General features: G+C 41.2%; 1 protein-coding gene across 8 annotated transcripts in view; it reads left to right on the top strand.

Annotated features, from left to right (window-relative positions):
- Positions 1-20,555, top strand: part of Rhogef3 (Rho guanine nucleotide exchange factor 3) — a 150,551-nt gene that overhangs the window by 125,836 nt on the left and 4,160 nt on the right. For 7 of the 8 annotated variants that reach the window (XM_071701908.1, XM_071701910.1, XM_071701909.1 and 4 more), the window contains 11 exons: positions 2,217-2,325; positions 5,923-6,050; positions 12,024-12,422; positions 12,993-13,095; positions 13,396-13,587; positions 15,156-15,361; positions 16,960-17,060; positions 18,504-18,826; positions 19,072-19,443; positions 19,670-20,032; positions 20,180-20,393. In XM_071701908.1, coding sequence (XP_071558009.1) covers positions 2,217-2,325; positions 5,923-6,050; positions 12,024-12,422; positions 12,993-13,095; positions 13,396-13,587; positions 15,156-15,361; positions 16,960-17,060; positions 18,504-18,826; positions 19,072-19,443; positions 19,670-20,032; positions 20,180-20,393 — 2,510 coding nt within the window. Of the gene's footprint in view, positions 1-2,216; positions 2,326-5,922; positions 6,051-12,023; positions 12,423-12,992; positions 13,096-13,395; positions 13,588-15,155; positions 15,362-16,959; positions 17,061-18,503; positions 18,827-19,071; positions 19,444-19,669; positions 20,033-20,179; positions 20,394-20,555 lie in introns of those variants that run through there. The other variant, XM_071701913.1, reaches the window with a different exon arrangement.

Here is a 20,555-nt window from a genome sequence, read left to right as displayed (position 1 = left end):
ATCATCGGGCTTTTCTTTTCTTCTCTCCTCTCCTTTCTTCCCTGCGCACGACGACGCGAACGACGACGTGAGTGCACTCGTTCGCTCGCGCCTCGCCACGTTGCGACCGCGGCGTTTATTATCGCCTTTCACCGTTTGACGATCGGTACGTCCGACGTCGTACCTGCCGTTGCGAGTTTCTAGCACGACAATATTGCGAGGTATATTTGCTCACGAATATGATGAAGCGCTGCCGTGAGAATGTGGGGCCAAGCGATTTCGAATTCCGTTTCTTTCTTCCACGCGCGCACGTCTTCGACCTTCGAGATTATTGCGATCGGCTGATATTCTTGCGGATACGGACCGGACTTCGTCATTTCTTCGATCTATGGTGAAAATCGAAGAAACGCCTCGCTCATTAAATTGCAAAAACCTATAAAGCGTAATACTTTGGCTCTACATTGAGCCGGAGATCCATTGGGGTCAAAAGAAGAAGAAAAATTGCAAAAGTCTTCGCGGTTTGTTTATGAGAAGCACGGAGCTCGATATCTGCGGTGCGAATAAATGTCGAGAAGATTAGAAATTGCGTTCTTCGTTGCTCCACGCACTTTGCTCTACGCTCGCATTGCCGGATTCAAGTAGAAAGTCGGACCCACGTCACACCGCGCGCGCGCTACGTGTGTGATACGTAACCCGAGATTATTGTCTCGTGGCACGACAATCGGGACGATTAATCGCCGTCTTTGTGAGAGGGGTTATCGACGAAACGGACGTTGGTACAAATCGTACCTGGCAACCCTTGACCCCATAACTTACAACATCGCACCCATTATCGCGTCAGGACGATAAGCCGTGGGCTCCACGTACCGTAATTTATTACGAAAATGTTTTCCTCGTTCGATCGCGAGGGCCGCGAACAAACGCCGACCGAATCGTATAGAATCCATTGACGGAGAAAACCGCATTTTTATTAATTGCAACACTTCCGTTTCATTCCCGTTCATAATACATGCTCTTCAAATTGCGATATGTCTAAGAGTTTGCGGCACGGTTTTGACATACGCGTAAAAGAGTCACGGTGCGGTCTCGCTTCGCGTGTACTTGGCGCGAGACACTACCGTGTCTCTTGATAACGCCCGGCATGAAATAAATTACCAAAATTTACAATTTTATAAGATAACGATGTTTATATTGAAATTGTTTCTTTAAAATAATAGCGCAGAAAATTTAATATAATAATAATTTATTTTTGACAAAAATATATTTAATCGTTTCCTACATTAATATCTTAGAGTTATCATAAAACCGTTGGACATTCTTATTTTTCCAAAGACGATTTTGGAACAGATTCTATCTCAACGAAAATAGTGTCGCAGCCGCTATAATTTTTATATAATATTATGAATAAAAGGAATAATGAAAAAATCAGCGGTCCTCTCTCCATGGCACACGATTTACGTATTAAACCGTACCTTTGAAACGTTTATGTTGTAATGTTGGAAAAAGTTCGTGTTTACTAAAACGAGTGCGATATGCATATATGCATTTGCCACTAGCACACGCGATTGCGAGGCGCGAAACCGTTTTTCCGCGTTATTGAGCTGAGCGCGCAAATTACTTTAGCGCAATTTTATTACACGAAACCTGTGTATATCCCCCGGACTTGTATAAATACATATATGCCGCACTTAAGCGCGCGACCTACTAAGATAACGAGATGCAACTCCGAGACGTATGTTACGTCTGCTCGGTTCTGCCCTGCTCCTCCAAAGCCATTAATTAAGATTCAAGCGACGTACGTACCGCGCCGTGTTTATTGATTAATCATCGGCGTGGCGCATCGCGCTTATCAGAAACACTGCAATCCGATATTGATAACACACGATAAGCCTGTGTATGAATTAATTGAGATAACGTTACTCACGTGTACATATACACATACGATTCTCCTGCGAACGTAAGCGGTTCGCGAGCGAATGAATAAGTCTTTGAATCACTCAAGTATATCAAATAACGACGTCTTAATTATGTCAGCGACGATAAAGAAGAGAGAGATCCGCGATACGCGTGATTGCGAGCCCGAAAGACTTCCAATAATTACAAAGAGATCAGAATTTCTCAAGTTACATCAAAAGTGCTAGTTTCGGCCGCCAGTTTTCAATGAACTTTTATTTCTTTTTCATAAACCATCGTAGTTGCAGTGGAGATAATTGAGTTCCCTTGTTCGTCTGTTGCAGCAGGTCGACATCCTGGCAGCGGGGACAGGATTCCCAGCGATCCAGCCCTAGTCCCAGCAGGCTCCGTCGCGCGCAGGAAGCGGCAGCATCTCACACAGCCCCCGTTTCGGTAAGTTAAAAGAATATAATAAACGAATTATAGTAATTATGTAATCAGGAATTATACAATTATGTAATTATTATTATAGCGTTCTTAAGTAATTTTACTATTAAAAGAATAATTAGAGTATAATGTAATGAAAGATAAAAGTGATTATACTCAAAAGGATAATGAGTAATCAAATTATGGTGGAGCGGGAGGTCACTTTGATACCCCGAGATCAATATCTTCGGAAGAGGAGAAGAGCTGGCGACCCGTTGGAATATTTCTGCCGAAGTTAATTATCGGGGTGATGATCTAAAGGAAAAGAGAGCAGAGCATCGCGTCTCCTCGTTGATGTTCGAGAAATCGATTTATGTGTCGTATTCATGTCCGAAACGATCTGTTACTTCGGTAAAGAATATGCCGTAACGTCTCTCTCTCGGGGTTGCTATATTTCTATATACTTGGCGCATGACGTAAGACCCGCGTCTCCTGACCCACCCCTCCCGGAAGAGTGATATTCTTTTTCATCGCCGAATAACAATGGCTTCGCGTCATCTATGTCGGATCGGACACATTGTTGCTGGTGAACGCAACGATAAATAACTGGTATTGTTTGATAAATTAACTCACCTGCCGAGAGTATATTATTCTCTTCGCGTACTTATTTCTCAGGCATGGACGAAAGTTTCGAACGCTATTTAAGCGCACGTAGGAAAAACACATTATCTCAAATTACAAAGAGTTTCAGCGCGATGTTACCTTTTTTTTTCTTAAGAATTCAAGAAAATGAATCTATCAATTTAACATTTTCTCAATTTCAATATTAATTTTTTCAATTTTTTAAAAATAACTTTTAAAATAACTCAGTAAACACGAAATATAATTGCTACATAATACAGGAGTAACACGTAATATAACGGATGTTGTACTTAATTAATGTCGAGGATATATGTATAATCCTCTTTTATTAATGCATGATATATGTATGTTGTATTAAATTTCTGTCACATAGTTGCAATCTCGTGAGTGGGAAATTAAAACTAACATTTACATTGCATGCAATTTACGCATTATATTAACCATGCAACTGTTATATCGGTGCTTGTTGGGTTGCTTGAACTTTTTTGAAAATAACTCAGCAATAGGTAACAAAAAGGACTTTCGTATTTATCCTTACACTACGGAAGGATTAGCTGCGCTATACAACGATACGGTAAAATCAAGTGACGCAAGATGGCTTTATTTACCGGCGCAAAGCCGCAAACTTGTTACTATGACCCTTGCATTCCTTGGTCAATGAAACATTTTAGGGCTTAATTAAGCAGACCTCAAGCCCCGCCACTAATTTTCCGGTCTACATGCGCAACATACGTGTAGGCCGACGCAGCGCACGTATCGCGGTTATCGATTTAATTTCGTTTATTTTCATTCACGTGCGCACACATGAGGACCGACAGAACGTCATTCTTCAAAAGTAAATAGAGAAATGTTCAATTCTGTCGATATCAGCCTCAGTTGACCGTCTATTAATCTCAAACTTGAGCATATACCCTGCAACATACATCTTCGTTTTCTCGCCAGCTCGATTTGTAATTTCTCCCTCGCAATGTATTCCTGAGGACTGCTCTTGAACGGTAAGAGCTTGATATTCTCCGAGACTCGATCATGGGGGGGGTTTGTGACTGCTAAGGACTAACATATTGTACGTTACTCGCGATTCATTCATCACTGCCGGCTATTTCTCCCTAGGAGCCGCGGTGTATTTCCGTCGCGACGCCGCATTAGGAAGCGGTTCAGCCGCGATATTTCATCTGGTAAACCGATCTAAATATTCGCGGCACGCGAATCCCGCGCGACGGCTCGCTGTCACAGGCTCCCGATCCGAGTAATTACTAGCTATACGCGGAAGCGATCATCGATCGGCGACGCGTGAGCAATGGCCCCGATGCCGGTGACGTCTCGGCGGTAGCTGCACGCTGCACGTAGGGATGCATCGCGCTGCACGCGACTGTGGTATACCGCGGCCGGCCGGCCGGCTGGTGACGACCTACATGCATCACCCGCAGCGACGACAGTGTGCTCGTTAACGTCCGACGTATCGTGTCGAACTGACGCTATCCGCTGCACATTTATATAACCGGAAGCGGACGTCTCGGGAGCGAGAAATCCCACGTTGTGCGCGTCGCACACTCGTAGCAGGTGTAGCTGGTAATTTATGCTCCTAGCAATGATAAAATCGAGCGACTATCTGGACTACTTCGAACGCGAATGACAGATTCAAAACGACGGACTCTTTAACAGAATGAATAATCGACGAGGCGGATTATTTGACAAAAATCACAGGTCGAGATTATAATTTGACAGATATTCAAATTTCTTGAAGCCCGAAAGCGCTCCGTTAAACGAAATTTCCATCGAGATAAAGGCCAAGTGGCACGATTCAAATTTGCATAATTTTCCGTTTGAATCGAGTACGATTATAGCGAGATGAATTCAAGGGCTGTCGGCGATTGAAGTTTGAGCTAGCCGGATTTATCCTATATATATACATATATATATATATATATATATATATATATATATATATGTATATGTATATCCTGCTATATATCGTGCGTAGATTTCTCGTCGCACGGGAATCTTAATTAGTAGAACGTCGCGCACGGTGTCGAGGCAGCTGCAAAGATATAATCAACCTTTGTGGCTCGACACCGTTTGCACCTCTTTCCTCTCCCGCCCAACGCGGAGGCATGCGTGAAAGGATGGGCAGAAACCGCGAAATCCACACTTTCGTCGATTACCACGGATAAGGTGCAGTGATACGCGCTTGGGGTTGCGGCCGATGACGCGAGTAGATCGATAATTTATAGCCGAAAACTGTAGTGAAAGCGATGATTGGCGGTTATCATCCGTATTACGTGTTTTAACATGTGAATAATGAAGAGATTATTTTGGCTCTCGACAAAAAATACCATTTAATTTATCAGACGAATTTATTATCGTTATACTTCGTGACTACACGTATATGTGAGATTTATTATCGCTCGTATCTCCACGAGTAATTACTCTTCATGGTCTCTGTGTAATATAGCGAAGAGCTGTAAATAAAATCCGATTCAATTGCAATTTGCAGTTTATCAACCACGGCAAAAAAGGACGATGAGGGCAAGACGATACGACGAACCCGGCTGATTTTAAATAAAACCGGTTGCCTGGTAACCTACTTGTAGCGAAGCTTAGTAACATAATATTAGACCCGGTAACCCGGCCAAAGTATACTCGATACTGATACAAAGATACGAATGATCAAGCGCATTCGTGCGTGCACAGTCGAATCGTGGGAAAGATATACATACGTAACGCAACTTTCTCGCGGGGGTTATCAATTGTCATCAATAATATGCTGCTAAGTACGCCCGCGCGCTGAAAATAAACGTGACCCTTTCCGATATGTATTTAGGGGATGAGATACGAGGAATTATTTATTGAGGAACAATATTATTCTGAGATTATCTCAGAATTTTTACAGAACGGGTTATTCAATATTTCACTACTCTGGTTGGATTGTTGACACTTATATCTTCAGTTGTATATTATTCGACTTTTAACATTTTATTTCAGCCTTTGCATGACTACAGAACAAGTGGCCACGCCGGAAGGGAGAGACGACGGATTCCTGGTCTCAGCAAAGCTCAACGGCGGATCAAAGCGTCCAGCACCCCGGCGCTTTTGGATAGAAACCACGACAGGTATGTGTATATATTTAAATAGCGTATTAATGGATAGATAGGTAATCCATTCACACGCCTTTGAAAAGGAATCACAACTTATATACTCATGGAAATGTATAAACTTTCAAAAACCGAACCCCCACAACCAAAACTACAAAGGCAAAGTAACGCGACAATGTAATTAAATTATTCAATATTCCATATCATTTTTATGACATTTAATTATTTTCTTCTACAGTCCATTTTCTCTCTCTGATTACATTTTTCATCCAAGCTACTATTCCCTCTGTGTCGGATCTAACTGACTTCACGTCAGTATCGAGATATTCACGTATCAATCATCTGGATATTCTAAAATTTTATATACATTTATATATGCATTTGTTTGCTAATAAATGACGTTCAAAATAAAATAATACGCAATATCTTTGGTGAAAATACAACTATCAACTCGATTTTAAATGTTACATTTTTTTCTTATTTTTATTTTGTCTTTATTCTATTTTGAGCATATTCCTTTCTATCTCTTTTTTTATACCTTTGATATATAATAATCCCACGATACATCTTTTATGAAAAAAGAATAGCGGAGAACTAAACACACAGATAAAAAAATAATATCTCACATCAAAATCCTTCTTCTCCGAAAACCTGAAAATGAGCGCGGGTATCTTCTCGTTTTGCGGGTGGTATTCTCTCGTCTTGCGGGTGGTATCTTCCTCTCTAGAGACCACAGGTATCCTCGAAAAGGCGACATGAAGGGTGGTCGCGATGAGAGTGGCAAGTGTAAAGATTTTCACTCCGAAATCATCCTCAACTTTATTGTGACTGTCCCGCCGATACACATCTCCGTTTACTTCTGTTCGTAAACACTTCGTAGACACTGTTGCTGTTCGTAAAAGCTTATGAAATTTCCTGTTTACCCTTCACGCTCGTTCCATGATTTTGCTAAAATTGTGGCCACAGTGTGCACTGTGCCACAGTAACACACAGTAACACAGTCACACAGTAACACTGTGCGAAAAAAAGAAACAGCGCTTTAAACACGGAGGCTGCCTCTACACGATTGATATTACATGATTGATATATGAGACACATGATAACGTGACAAATGAAATTCTATGCCTGAGCTACGAATTTATTCACGTAAAAACTTCAATAAAAATCAGATATGCGAATAGAATCGAACAAAAATTGAAAAGATTCACGAAAAGGACGAAATAACCGGGAAATTACATGCTTGGAACATCGAGGAAGTTCTTGAAGATACTTCATGGTTATTGGATTGACATATCATATAAATACATATGTATATGTATATACTCGTTAAAATCTTTACGACTGATATGCGCTTGATATATCTCTAGAAACTAAATATTGGATATTATATTATGTAATGGAATAGTAATTCTACTTCTTCTTTTTTGCTTCTCATATTATGTACTATGATTTATTTCGTCTGGATATCATTATGCAAAACACACATATATACACAAAGAGAGAGAATGTGTGTTATTACTTGTTTGTAATATGAGCATATTTTACTATAGTTAATAATAGATAATTTAATTCAGATTTAAGTATACTTTGAGTGTTTGATATACTTGTGAATATTAATTTTGATTATCGAGATTTCTAAATATAATCTCTAAACGTTTATGTGATATCATCAAAGATCTAGGTACTTCTATTTCTTACGACGCTCATTTACATAAAGTGTCGTACGAACGAAAAGTCTGTCCTCGCCAAATATTTGACGATAGGAAGCGGTGAAATTCTATTAAAGATCGTACATGCGGCAAAAAATCGATGACACCGTGCTATTCGGTTGTCGATAAAATGGCACGTTCCAAAATCGTTTATTGAACGTCAGCTTCATCCATGACGCGGTAACGTCGAAGCTGCAATGGCGAACTGAATGTACGAGATTGAAAAAAAAAAAGAAGTAAAAAACGACAAAATCCAAGAACATGTCGACAAAGTTAGAAACGTTGCACGCGACTAGCATCGATATGATCCCAGAGGGAGACAATTAGGATAAGATGCACCCTGAAACGTCGTTTCTTCGGGATAAATTGGGAACCTAGGACAAATCTTGTTCAATTTCATCGCGCCGATTGTTCGCTCGTGATGATTGCATTCCTCGCTGCCGCAATGGCGAGACCTCCCGCAAAAGACATCGCCAGAAGGGAACTCCCTCGTAACGAAAAATGTCCCGCTGATAGGGGACAAAGGCGAGACGCGTCAAAGGTCGCTGGTGATCCCACAGAGTGCCGCGCTTTTCGAGCCTCTCTTTCGCAATCCGCCGATCTCCGCGTCGCGCGCGTGTGTGTGTCACTGAAAAAGGGACGTTTATCGAGGCGCGAGTAAAAACGTCATTTCGGATGACCTACCTGGGGTGCATTGACGTTGTGTGCCCAGGCTCACGTACACACACACACACACACACACACACACACACACACACACACACATGCCATGATCAACGGATGTTCTAATTACCGGGTACAGAAAACGCCCTACCACAGCTTTTTATCTCGTCTACATCCTCCCCCTCTTGACGAAGAGCTCCGTGCAGGTTCTACTTACGCCGCTAAGAAGGGCTATCCGCTTTGATAAGGCGAACAGAGCTAAAAGATACTTCCTCGTCCTTCGTAATCTTTCGCATTCGTGCCAAACGTTAATTAACCCCGTGTTACTCCCGATGGCGTAGCATTACTTAACGTTAACGTACTATATACTCGGGGCAAATAGAGCAAATAGTTTATTTTAGCGTTTAAATATTAATCGTGTCGTTTAATATTAAAATGCTCTCAGGGAAAAATAAATTTGTACGGTGTGAGAAACTAAAGTCTTTCTAAGCTAATTTTGTAATAAATCTTACAAAATACGGGAAATTGATCGAGTTCGAAAAGTTCAAACAATTATTTAGAAGTATATTATTTTAGTAAAGAGAAATATGTACTATTATTTATAATTTATTATTTCTCTCTCTCTCTCTCTCTCCCCTCCCACCTCCCTACCCTTCCTTTCTAAAAAGTTACTGAAAAAGTTACAAAAGATTTATAGAATATATATATTAATCAATTTCGTGACATAACTAACTCGTTTATCTTCTTTATTTCTTAAAATTGATTGTTCCCCTGAACAACGATAATATCAGAAGTAAAATAAAACGTCAAAATGTCAGTGATACTTATTATCGAGTCGTTTCTCCGATTTTCGTCAGACCTCACAGGATTAACGATCTGTGTATCTGCATAGACATCAAACGCTGCGTTCTCTGAATGTGGGTTGGCGTCCTGCCGATTGAGAGAAGGATGAAAGGTAGGGCAAGTCCTCTGTCGCTACACGAATAAATGGTGCCTTTTGTGGTCGCCGCCGAAAGAGGGAAGGAGAGAAAGAAGAATGGAGAAAGAGAAAGAGTGTGTTAGGCGCGGGATATAAGACGCTGCACTTCCCTCCGCCTTATACCTGATGCGATCCGATGCGATCGACCCTCCGAAAAATCTATTCCTGGAAGAGTTCACGGGACACACAAACCGTGCGTGTAGTACACTCGTTCAGACGCACACGCTCATAGACTTCTCGTTCACGCTGCAAAAGCTCTCAGTCGACTCAGTCGCCGGTGGAACGTCGACCGCGCTGCACTTCCTGCCGCCGACTGCCTTGTTTTCAGACAGTTGCACCAGATGCTTCTTCCTACAAAAGTGCTCTCGTCGAGTGGCGGCAAGTCGACGCATCTACGGACAAATCGCAAATGGTTTTTATTTTCAATTACTTTCATCGTGAGAACCACCTTTCGTGCTTGGAGAAGAAACTGTCGCGAAGGGACTTTGAATTTTATTTTGCTAGCAGGATATTTTTTGTGTTGTTCTTTTGCACACGAGTATAATCGCGCAATTTTTTTTTTTATATATCATCGCAATCGCATTATTGAAATTCATGTAATTTTGAGAGTGTTTTGATTGCATTTATGTCGAGGTGGCTTTCGCGGTAATGTGACACGATTTCGTGACGGCGATGTGGTATATAAGGTGTCATCGAAGAGCATAAGATGCGGCCTTGCGTGCGGGGGATCACGCTCGCAGACAAGGAAGGATAAGGGATTGGCATACGAAAGGAGAGCACTCGATCGTGACAAATATCCTTTATGATGTGGTGCGTGATTCCGATTAAACTGACTCAGACGATTACATCCGTCTGTTGTGACACGAAGTTCCTCTTAAGAAGCTATATCCAGATCTTTTCCTGAGTCTCGTCTGTATAAATTGGGAAAATGTTCAATCAGCAAATTATTTTATTCTTAGCGCCAAACGATATCTTCAAACCAACGTGTGTTCTTTTATCTACCAGATTCTCTGCCAAATAGAAAAACATTTTTGAGTGAAAATATGTCATGACACTTATAATTAGTGATTAAATGTAAAAAATTTCCGATCAATCAGGCTTAAAGAAAAATAATTAATGTCAAAATTATATTTTTAGATAATTTCAAGGGAATTCTATTTTAATAGAATTTAATTTTTACAAAGATGTTTAATTTAAAAAAAATGAATTACAATACGTTTCTACAGTTTTGCCAAGAAAACATTGACAGCTTAAGAGAATTTTTAAATCTTCTAGAGATAGTGTATACGGAGTCTCACAAGTCTCCGATTAATTTTAACAACAGATTCTTTGCTAAATCCAGCATCAACTTTCATCAATTAAGTAAAATTAAGATTTGGAGTTCGTGGCGTGTCTAATATAATAACTCGTTAACGCGCGCGGTATCTCATTAAAGTTGTGAATATTAATAGCGAGCGATTTTGATCATGCGCCTCCGGCGTCGACTATTAAAACACCTATACAATAATAATAGTTATGAAAATATTTCCCCCGTGGGTTAACAACCGCGAGGCGCACACGATTAACATCATTAAATATTTCCTCGCGCCCTATCATAAGCCGTTCGCGCGGCCATGGTAATTGCAATGAAACGCCGCATCATGGGGGGATGATCGTGTTACGGAGGATATATTTATACACATTTAGCGCGAGGACGAAATAATTCGTGCTATACACTTGTTACCATCACGGTAGGGAGCGGCCCGACGACGCGTGGAAACAAAATTGCCACGCTGATGATTTTCGCGAAACGCTAACGCAACTCTCCGTTCGTGAAACGTTTGCGAAATATCCCGGCTGGTTTCCTCTTTCGCGAACGCGGAACGCGCTTCCGCGCTATTCAGTTTTGGACGGTCACTCTTTGTCAGCCGCGGTCGCCGCGCGTGACAATCCGCTATGCGCCTTCGGCCGAGCACATTCGTGACTTATCAGTTTCGCGCTTCTTCCTCGTGTCCCCCTCACGGTGCAAAGGCGACGCTGAATTATAATGCGGGACACAAAAGGTGGTTCGCGTGATTGTCTCTTGTCGATTTTCGTCGGAGGCCGTCGGTCAGTCGATAACGCTGTAAAAAAAAAAAAACAGATGGAATTGGAAGGGAACTTATTCTTGTGAGATTTAAGGACCGTCCAATCTCCACGAGATCGAATGGTTCCGTTTTTACGATGCGAAAATTCGTAGATCCCTTCTATCGCTCTCGATGCTCTCTCTATGTATATAGTCGCATGCCGTACGCGGGATGGAGAGATATTGACTTCAGCTTTACGTGACACGTTCAGAACTCGAAGTGAAGGGATCGAGTCTCTATAATTTGTTCGGATCCATTTTAGATCCGCTTTAACCCCGAACGCTCCGCATCTTAATCCATTATGCAAGAGATTCTCTTTTTTTTTTAAACTCTCGATGACTCTCATAAGGATTAAAGTGAGTTGACAGAGATAGACGGGAACGAAGAGGAATTCAATAATTCTAGAAGCAATTCCTGATATGGAAGATCAGGAATCCTCTTGCCTTCGCGCTCTCTAAATTCCTGTCGGTTCTTCTCATTTGATGTAATTTCCTGCAGGGTGGAATAAAAGGGGAATACGAAATTGTGTTTACAGTCGACAATGGTCCGGCGACGAGGAGGACGAAGGAACGAGGACGGGCCACGTGACGACCGAGCATCCCTTGGCCGAGGCCACGATCCCTCTGGTCAGTCATTCCAGGCTGCAGGAGCCGTCTTCCGTCCTGAATGTCGCCAATGTGCCCACCGGCGGAGGTCAGAATGCTGCGCATCGCGCACAGAGCCAGCAAGAGAGCGTGTTACAGAAATTCCGTAAGAGCTTCTCGCTGAGGTTCCACAAGAAGGGCAGTAAGGAGAGCAACGAGGAATGCCCCGCGGAAGACAACGACGGCAGCGGGCCGTTGGACGAGGAGGAGGGCGCGGAGACGCCTTCCGTAACCACCTCCGACCAAAGCAGCCAGCACAAAGACGATTCTAGCAATGACCAGAAATTCCGGTTCGTATTGCGGTCCCGTTCTCTTTGACCGAGCGTGACCTTAGATTTAGATCCCGAAATATCGCTGTTAGAACCGTTGGTCATTTGCTGCAGGTAAAAAGAATAATTCACTCGCATTTTGAAAATAATGAAGGATTGGTTTTAGTGCAATTCATATATTATAAAGAGGCAACGTATAGAAAAGGCTGTTTACATCACTTTGATGAAGCGAATCCTTCATCGATTTCATTTTCCTAATTTCCAGTATATGATATGCATAGAGTTTCGATCCAGTATATGATGCATAGAGAATTTAGTTATAAACGATACGAGATATTAATGTTTTTAATTTTTATGAAAATGTATTTCATGTTATAGAAAAAAATTTATTATCAAAATACCGAGCGTGTATATTACTGAGTCTAAGATTGATTCTGCTTAGATTCCAGCAATTATATATATAAGTAATTATATAAACTGTCAAATTAAGTTACGTGTTTGACATAGGCAGCGATACGAGGAGATCGTGTCCTCTAACGACATTTATCTTGAGAGGATCAGCTTGACCACGATTTAACTGATTATGTTTAGATTCGGCCCGCTCGTCTGGAGGAGCAGCAAGGAGAGGAAAAAAGGTAATAAAGCCGCCCGGAACGCCAAGTGCAACAGCGGAGATAGCGGTATACAAATCGAGGTGAGAAAACGAAAGAGAGAAAGAAAAATCCGTCTGTTCCTCCGAAAGACAAGTTCCGTTGGAAGTTCGAGAGATGGTCGAGTGACGTCTAAAGGCGTTTGAAGGATTGGAACGGTTTCTAGACGAAACATGAGAGTCTTACGCGGTTGAAAGGTATCTTAATCTTTCAAGCATCTCTCGGACGTCTTTCGGATGGCTTAGACGACATTTTCGAGGCGTTCGTTTAGCTCGACCCGACGAGAAAGAGCTGACACATGAAGGAAGTAAATATATCGCAAATGTTTCGTACGAATGACGTAGATGGTATCTGGTGGAGCGTTGACTGGGGGCAGTGGCGGCGGAGTGATGGGGGGTGGTGACAGCTCCGAGTCCCACGATACGGATGATATTCCCGACGACACCGATAGCCCTCCGGCCCTTCGCAGACGAGTTACCGATAAATTGCGGCCCCAGTCCGAGCTCATCAACCAGATACTGATTGACAAGTTCAAGGTAAACTTTTCGACACTTTTCTTATCGTTCCGGAACGTTTCTGCAGCTTGCGCCGAACACCGCTCGTGATACTGATACATTAGCTTCTTGCGACATAAAAATAGTTAATGCAAATCGCGATGGACATTTTAATATTAATTAATAATATGTCAAATGTGCGCGACCTTTAACTTTGTTATTCGTTTCGGTGTCAGAACCAGAATGGCAACGAATGGTCCTTTTCGTAAGGGCATAACGCTGCGTATTACGTAAAAGTTCAAATATTTTTATCGCAACTCTTTTCCGAATTGATCTCTCGCGAGACAAGGACATACACGATTGGACGTTTTATTTTTATATGAACCCGTTCAGCTGTGTGTAGGCGATGATTTACATTAGTCATTAATAGTAACATGATAATCGTGGCGCTTATCGGTCTTATGGTCGCACTGTTTCCTCGATAGCCAGAATTAGTCAGCTCTACGTACGGTTTGACTACGTTCGCAAAGAGATTCGCTTACGCCGCGCCGTTCCTTGATAGCCGTTTTTATATCGCGAACGCCAGGATACCGGGAGAGGAAACACGCTCGTCATTAGTCGATATGAAGCTGCTGGCGCGATCGTCCGCGATTTAACTCCGCGATGTGAAGAATCCGTTATGTTTGGTCCTGCAGTTGCCGGAAATCATTTCGTTTCATGCGCAAAATACAACTGTTGTGTGTATTATTAATCAATCACTCCGCGTAGAAGTCCGTTCTTTCGACGTTATCGAAGAATAGTCGACAGCTGACGAAGAACGAAAGGTGAAGTGTCATTAATCTATTCTGCATTTCTGCTTTACGTTTACGAACAACATTGTTCCTGATCTTTAAAATGCTCGCATTATATATCCTAAAATTATCGTGCGTCCTTTTAATTTTTCTGGAAAATTTGGGGTCAATATTTCCTTAACGAAAATGAAGCAATAATCTTCGAGTTACATAAATGATTGGAAAAAGAAAACGGAAGACTTTCTACGAACTAAACTTTGAAGAATCAAATGGATAACAGACCACATTTTTCGGTTAATTTTACACGAAGTTTACTGTAATAGAATTTTGAAGTTAAATTATAAAGATATAATGCAAAACATTACAAAGTTACAATAAACGATAATCTCAACATTTCCGATAAGGAAGAATTAATTTTGAACTGGCCGAAGTATTGTTAAAAGCATATCAAGAAATTTAAAATATGTTATACATATGTAGATTGAATATAATTGTTTTTAGGTATAACTGAAGATCACATATATTCCTGTGAAATTTGAAACTAAAGAAAGAACAATTTTATTAAAAAAGACAAAGAGAACGAGAGAGATTAATATTTATACTGTATCATATATGTGCAGTTGCATTGAAGTAACACATAGTGGATTTTTAGAAACGTATTAAATTTCTCGTTATTTGCCAATGATACGCAGAGCTGCGATATTAATTCGCCGCGAATCGCAGGGAAAAGGGGGGACTTGCGGACGAATTAATCAAATGCGTTCAACGCGACGCGAATTAATTGCAGTTCCTCATCCGAAATTCGCATGACTGTTCCAGGCGGATTTACAGAATCGTGCGTCGCGACATAATCACGTGCGTCGCACGAACAGCGATCTAGGGGGGCAGAGGTTGCTCCAATGGGACACGAGGTCAGGATACGTTCACAATTATCGTAGGATGCTGTCAACTCCGTCGCCGATCAAGACGAGACCGCCCAGGCTCAGCCCGAGGCACTCTTCCCATGATATCGTTACGCTCAGAAGGTGCGTTTAATCATCACAATCGCGCCTCGTGTTCAAGCAACCCTTATCGCGTACGCCTCATTAAATCATCGCCATTTGCGAATCACGTCGGCTCTTCGCGAAGGCTGGAGAAACCCAGGCAACCGTTGCGTTTGGATCCTTGAATTGATAGGGATACAATTGTGTTAGAAGAGCCTTGCTTGAAAATCTTTAACGAGAGAAAAATATGTATAAATACAAAGGACTTAGAAAGTTATAAAACCATCGAATATTCAAATAATTTTCAGTAATGAAAACGTAGTTTGAGTAAGAGTAAACCCCATTAAAAAAGCTTTAACGATCTTCCTTATTATTCTCGAAGCGACTTTTCTTAATGTATTTTATCTAAAAGATTTTCTGAACGGGACTATATAATTGAAAAAGGTTTTCCTTTCCGTAATATCATCTTGTAATGTTATTATCGTAGAATTTTCATTATAATTCTTCCAAATATTTATTGAAGCTTTTTAAAATATTTATGAATATCTTACGTATAAAATTGCCCTATTTGATAAATACGCGATTTTACAATCACGAGATTGAGATGCTACCATTCTTAATGTATTCTATCTAAAAAATTACAAAATTTTCTGAATGGAATTATAATTGAGAAAGGTTTTTCTTCTTTGTAATAATATTTTTATAATATTCTTTCTTTGTAATATTATCTATTGTAATATTATCTTAACTTTATCATTCTTTTATTATAATTTCTTTAAATACCTCAAACCGAAGACTTTATTGATGAATGTTTTGTTTTACGCGTAAAATTGTCACGTCCGACAGATGCGTACGGCTTAATCGTGAGAGTTGTACGTTGAAGGTCCAAGCAACGTTTCCTTGGGTTTCCGGAATCGAGGCGAGCATAATCTTTCACACTCTGCGAGTGTGAAAAGCTAGCAGTGTCGAGGAGGCGTTAAAAGAAAAGAGAAACATGCGAAACAAAAAGACATATCGAACGCTTGTTAATTCCGCTCTTCTTAGCCGCACGGCCGTACCTACTGTAAGCCTGACGCGCTCGCTCGCTCGCTGCTTCTTTATTTTCGAATCAATATAACAATTCTGACTTCCTCTCACAAAACGTGACACTAATATCGCGTATCCCACATCTCGAATCAACAAAACCCCCGAAAAACTAAGTGACAACTTGGGAAAACTTAAAATTCTTTGTTCTCGAACCTTTCCAGTAAATCGAGGGAGACCAGTGGTAGGTAGACGGGTATTATAACAAACCACCTTCTTTTAATCTTTCCTCCAGTAAAAAGTTGATCTGTGCCACGCGTAACATACGTATATATACATATGTATATATACATACCTCTTGTCGTGTGTTGTACTCTATATATATATATATCTATATATATATATATATATATATATATACATATACATATATCTATATAGATATTATACCTACCTATACTGTAATCTGTTGCTGAATGTTGTACCGATATGCTTAATACCTGAGTACACGCTTTTGTCGATCCCTTCGCTCGATACGCCGCACGTTAACGCGGTAACAGGAACGAATTAAATGTCGAATTAACGATTTCTCTCTTTCTTTCTCGCGCTCTCTTTAGTAACGCGAAAGGGAGGAGTTCTCGGACAAATTTGAGGCGGTCGCTTAGCCAGCCACTGGGAATCAATCAGCTCTCGCCGCTGATGCGCGCCAAAACCGCAGGTAAGCACCGTCATCGGTATTTGCTCTGATGCCTCTTAATTTAAGATAGACTACGAGCTCTCTGACGTAGATCACGTTCCTCTCGTCTTGTCTATCAAGCACGCGCGTGGACCATTCTCTTATCGCGCCCGTGAAACGCGAGGCCGCACGTCTCTTCTCGAATCATTACTGATTGAGAAGAGTTATCATATCACTCGAGTTAATCTTACAATAGATTATTCTGAATTATTAAAAGATACGTTATACAATTTAATTAACGTAATATTTATAAATAATATTTAAAAAATTGAGATGGAAAGAGAAACGCGAAAGAACGATACAGAAAACAAAATTCTTTTTACATCATTTTTTTTCAAGTACCTACTCGAGATAGATGTTTTCGTGCGGTAACGGGAATCGTTGGAGAGACATGGATTCGTGTCAGAACGCGTTTGCTGGGTAGATAGAGTTTACACGCCAGTAGAAAACCCTCGATGATATCTAGTGCACCGTATATCACAGAGACCGCCAGTTTCTCTCTAGACATCACCACGAAGAGTATTCAGCATGCATTCCTCGTAAAGAAATTGTTGAGACATTCACCCACATCGTGTTGCCATCGAATGCACCCTCTTAAGAAAGAGTAAGAGAAAACGAGGGAGGATAATTGCGCGAGAGTAAGGAATGGGACATCCCTGTGTAATAATCGTGCTCCGTCTCTCATCCCTGTAAAAACGTTGCTTCGTGTGGAAACGCTTCTGTTTTGCGATGATAGTAAGGAGCCTGGCTTGCCGGAGAAGCTCTCGTAAAAGCGCTCTCTCGCACTACTCGTCTCTCCTTCCCGCGCGAGAGAAAGAGACGCGACTTCCCGAGAGTGCGATCAATTCGCACGTATGCGGGTTAACTGAATACCGGGAGAGGGAGAGATACTCCGGCGGGCTTGGTTACCTTCTCTCGAGGAATCTCATGAAAATTACTGTTTCATTCTTTTTCCGCTCACGCCGAGAGCTGCACGGTGGACGGTTTTTGGCCCGGGGGCTGACGTACTTGTTGTCCCAATAACTTCCAGAGGGATTCCTCCGACGAGCGTAAACGGAGCGAAATGTCGTTTACGTTGTGGGACGCTTTGTGGGAATCGAGTGTTTGTCGATTGTTTTGCCCAGACGAAACATTTTGTATTAAAGATTAAAGAATTAAATGAAAAGACATTTCTTTAAGAAAGGCGATTTTATATGTATTCTTTTCTTATATTTTTAATATCCTCTCTGTAATTTTGCAGAGAATGGAATTTGAAATGTACCTGTCGAAAAGATAACAGTATTATACATGCTGATTAATTTCTATTTATCTTGTCACTTGCGTTTTGTTTAAAATTTAAATCAATGGGCGATCTGTGTAAGGGTATGTGTTCTCGTATCCTTTTTTTTTATCTTTATTACAATAAAATTCTATTCCCGAAAAAAGTAGGTGCAAGATTACCCGGTGGCAACGTGCTATCAGAGGATGAGCAGGATGGAAGAGCCGGAACATCGGAAGACGACGAGATGATGTCCGATTCCGAATCTTCGATCACTTCTTTGACGGATAAGAAGAAATCATTTGAGCAGACGATGGATGAAGAAATCGTCATGTTGGCCGAGGCTGTTTGGGATCATGTGGCGATGGAGCCGGAAGAGCTGGCTTTTCGCGCCGGGGATGTCATCGACGTCCTCGATACACTGGACAGGGATTGGTGGTGGGGCAGCTGCAGAGGAGAGCACGGATGGTTTCCGGCCGCTTTTGTCAGGGTAAATGTCCTTGAACGGGTCCATACATATTAAAATACATTACACTTTTAGCCCTAGAATGACCTTAAGTAATAACATCATAATTATTTATTTAAGCAACACAATATTAATATAAAACAATAATTATAACAATAGAAAACAAAGTTAATTTGTAATTATCATAATTATCGAATTTAGTTATATGGTTAAATTAAGTTAAACTTAGGTATAATAAATAAACTCGGTTAAAATAAATTTGTTTATAGTTGCGCGTGAGCCAAGAAGATACGGTGGAGGATTGTCTGGCCGCGATGGCCTCGGGAGGATCCTCGGGTACTCAACTTAGAAGGCGGACGAGCGTCTCCCTGCTCTCGAACGAGCAAGTGAGGACCAGCGTGGTCCGCGAGCTCGTCCAGACCGAGCGCGACTTCGTCAAGGTCCTACGCGACGTGGCCGAGGGTTACATCGCGGAATGCCGCAGGCGCACGGACATGTTTACCGAGGAGCAGATCGAGACGATCTTCATCAACCTCGAGGAACTTCTAGACTTTCAGTCTGAGTTCCTGAAGGATCTCGAGGACCGCATCGACTGGAACGCGCCATACAAAAGCTGCATCGGCGAATGCTTTCTCAATCATGTTAGTGGCATTATCAAAATATCGCGCTTTCTTCTTCGTTGAAAATTCCATGGATCTGAATGATAAATTGATCGATTTGTCTCTATATTTCTTCATTATCTTAACTTTCTTGGACTATATTAAAAGTTGGAAAGAAGTTAGAGAAAAAGAACTCTGTCTATGTCCATGTATCTTTGGATAAAGTTAAAGAAAAAGAAGACGAAAGACGTATTATTGATTCTTTCAGAGGGCGGGTTTTCGAATGTATTCCGAGTACTGTAACAGCCACTCAATGGCCACGGCAACGCTGCAGGAGCTCTACCAGCACAATCGTTATAGCAAATTTTTCGAGGCCTGTCGACTGATGAGGGGTCTCATCGAAATCCCCTTGGACGGCTATTTATTGACGCCCATCCAACGAATATGCAAATATCCCCTTCAATTGGCAGAGTTACTGAAATATACGAAGACCGATCATCCGGATTATCACAAGATCCAAGAGGCCTTGGAAGCGATGAGAGACGTTGCGGTATTGATCAATGAGAGAAAAAGGCGGATGGAAAGTTTGGAGAAATTGGCCGCATGGCAAATGCGCGTAGAAGGTTGGGAGGTACGAGCTTTTTGTAGTTGTGATAAAAACTGTTTTTAAAATTTGCATTTTGAATCATCTTGATAATACTGATTACCTTCATAGTGCGAGCTTTATCTAAAATAATTGTCTCGAAATACGTTTAATATCGACGGCAATCGGTCGCAGGGTGAGGATCTCATAGAAGTTTCGTCGCAACTTATTTATCAAGGTGATGCGATGAGAGTGAAGACTGGCATGTGGACGAATAACATCACATTATTTCTCTTCGATCATCAACTGGTCTACTGCAAGAAGGACATTCTCAAGCGCGACAGCTACGTCTACAAAGGTCGCATCTATCTCGACACCAGCGAGGTCATTGATGTGCCTGACGGAAAAGGTAACGAATGTTGTTAATGAGATTCTTCGATAAATTTAAATTGTTAGAATATCTCTTACATCTCTTATGACAAGAGCGTAATAACTCTGTAATTCGTTAATTTTATTATTTTATATAATTTTTTTATTTTATAAAATTCCATTTTGCGTATTACTGCGTTAT

The sequence above is a fragment of the Temnothorax nylanderi genome, unplaced genomic scaffold (genome assembly GCF_030848795.1).
Source record: "Temnothorax nylanderi isolate EJ_2023f unplaced genomic scaffold, tnyl_v1.0 TNYL_tig0027_pilon, whole genome shotgun sequence".
Lineage (NCBI taxonomy): Eukaryota > Metazoa > Arthropoda > Insecta > Hymenoptera > Formicidae > Temnothorax > Temnothorax nylanderi.
The sequence above is the reverse complement of the archived record's forward strand: the minus strand, read 5'-3'. Positions and strand labels throughout refer to the sequence as shown.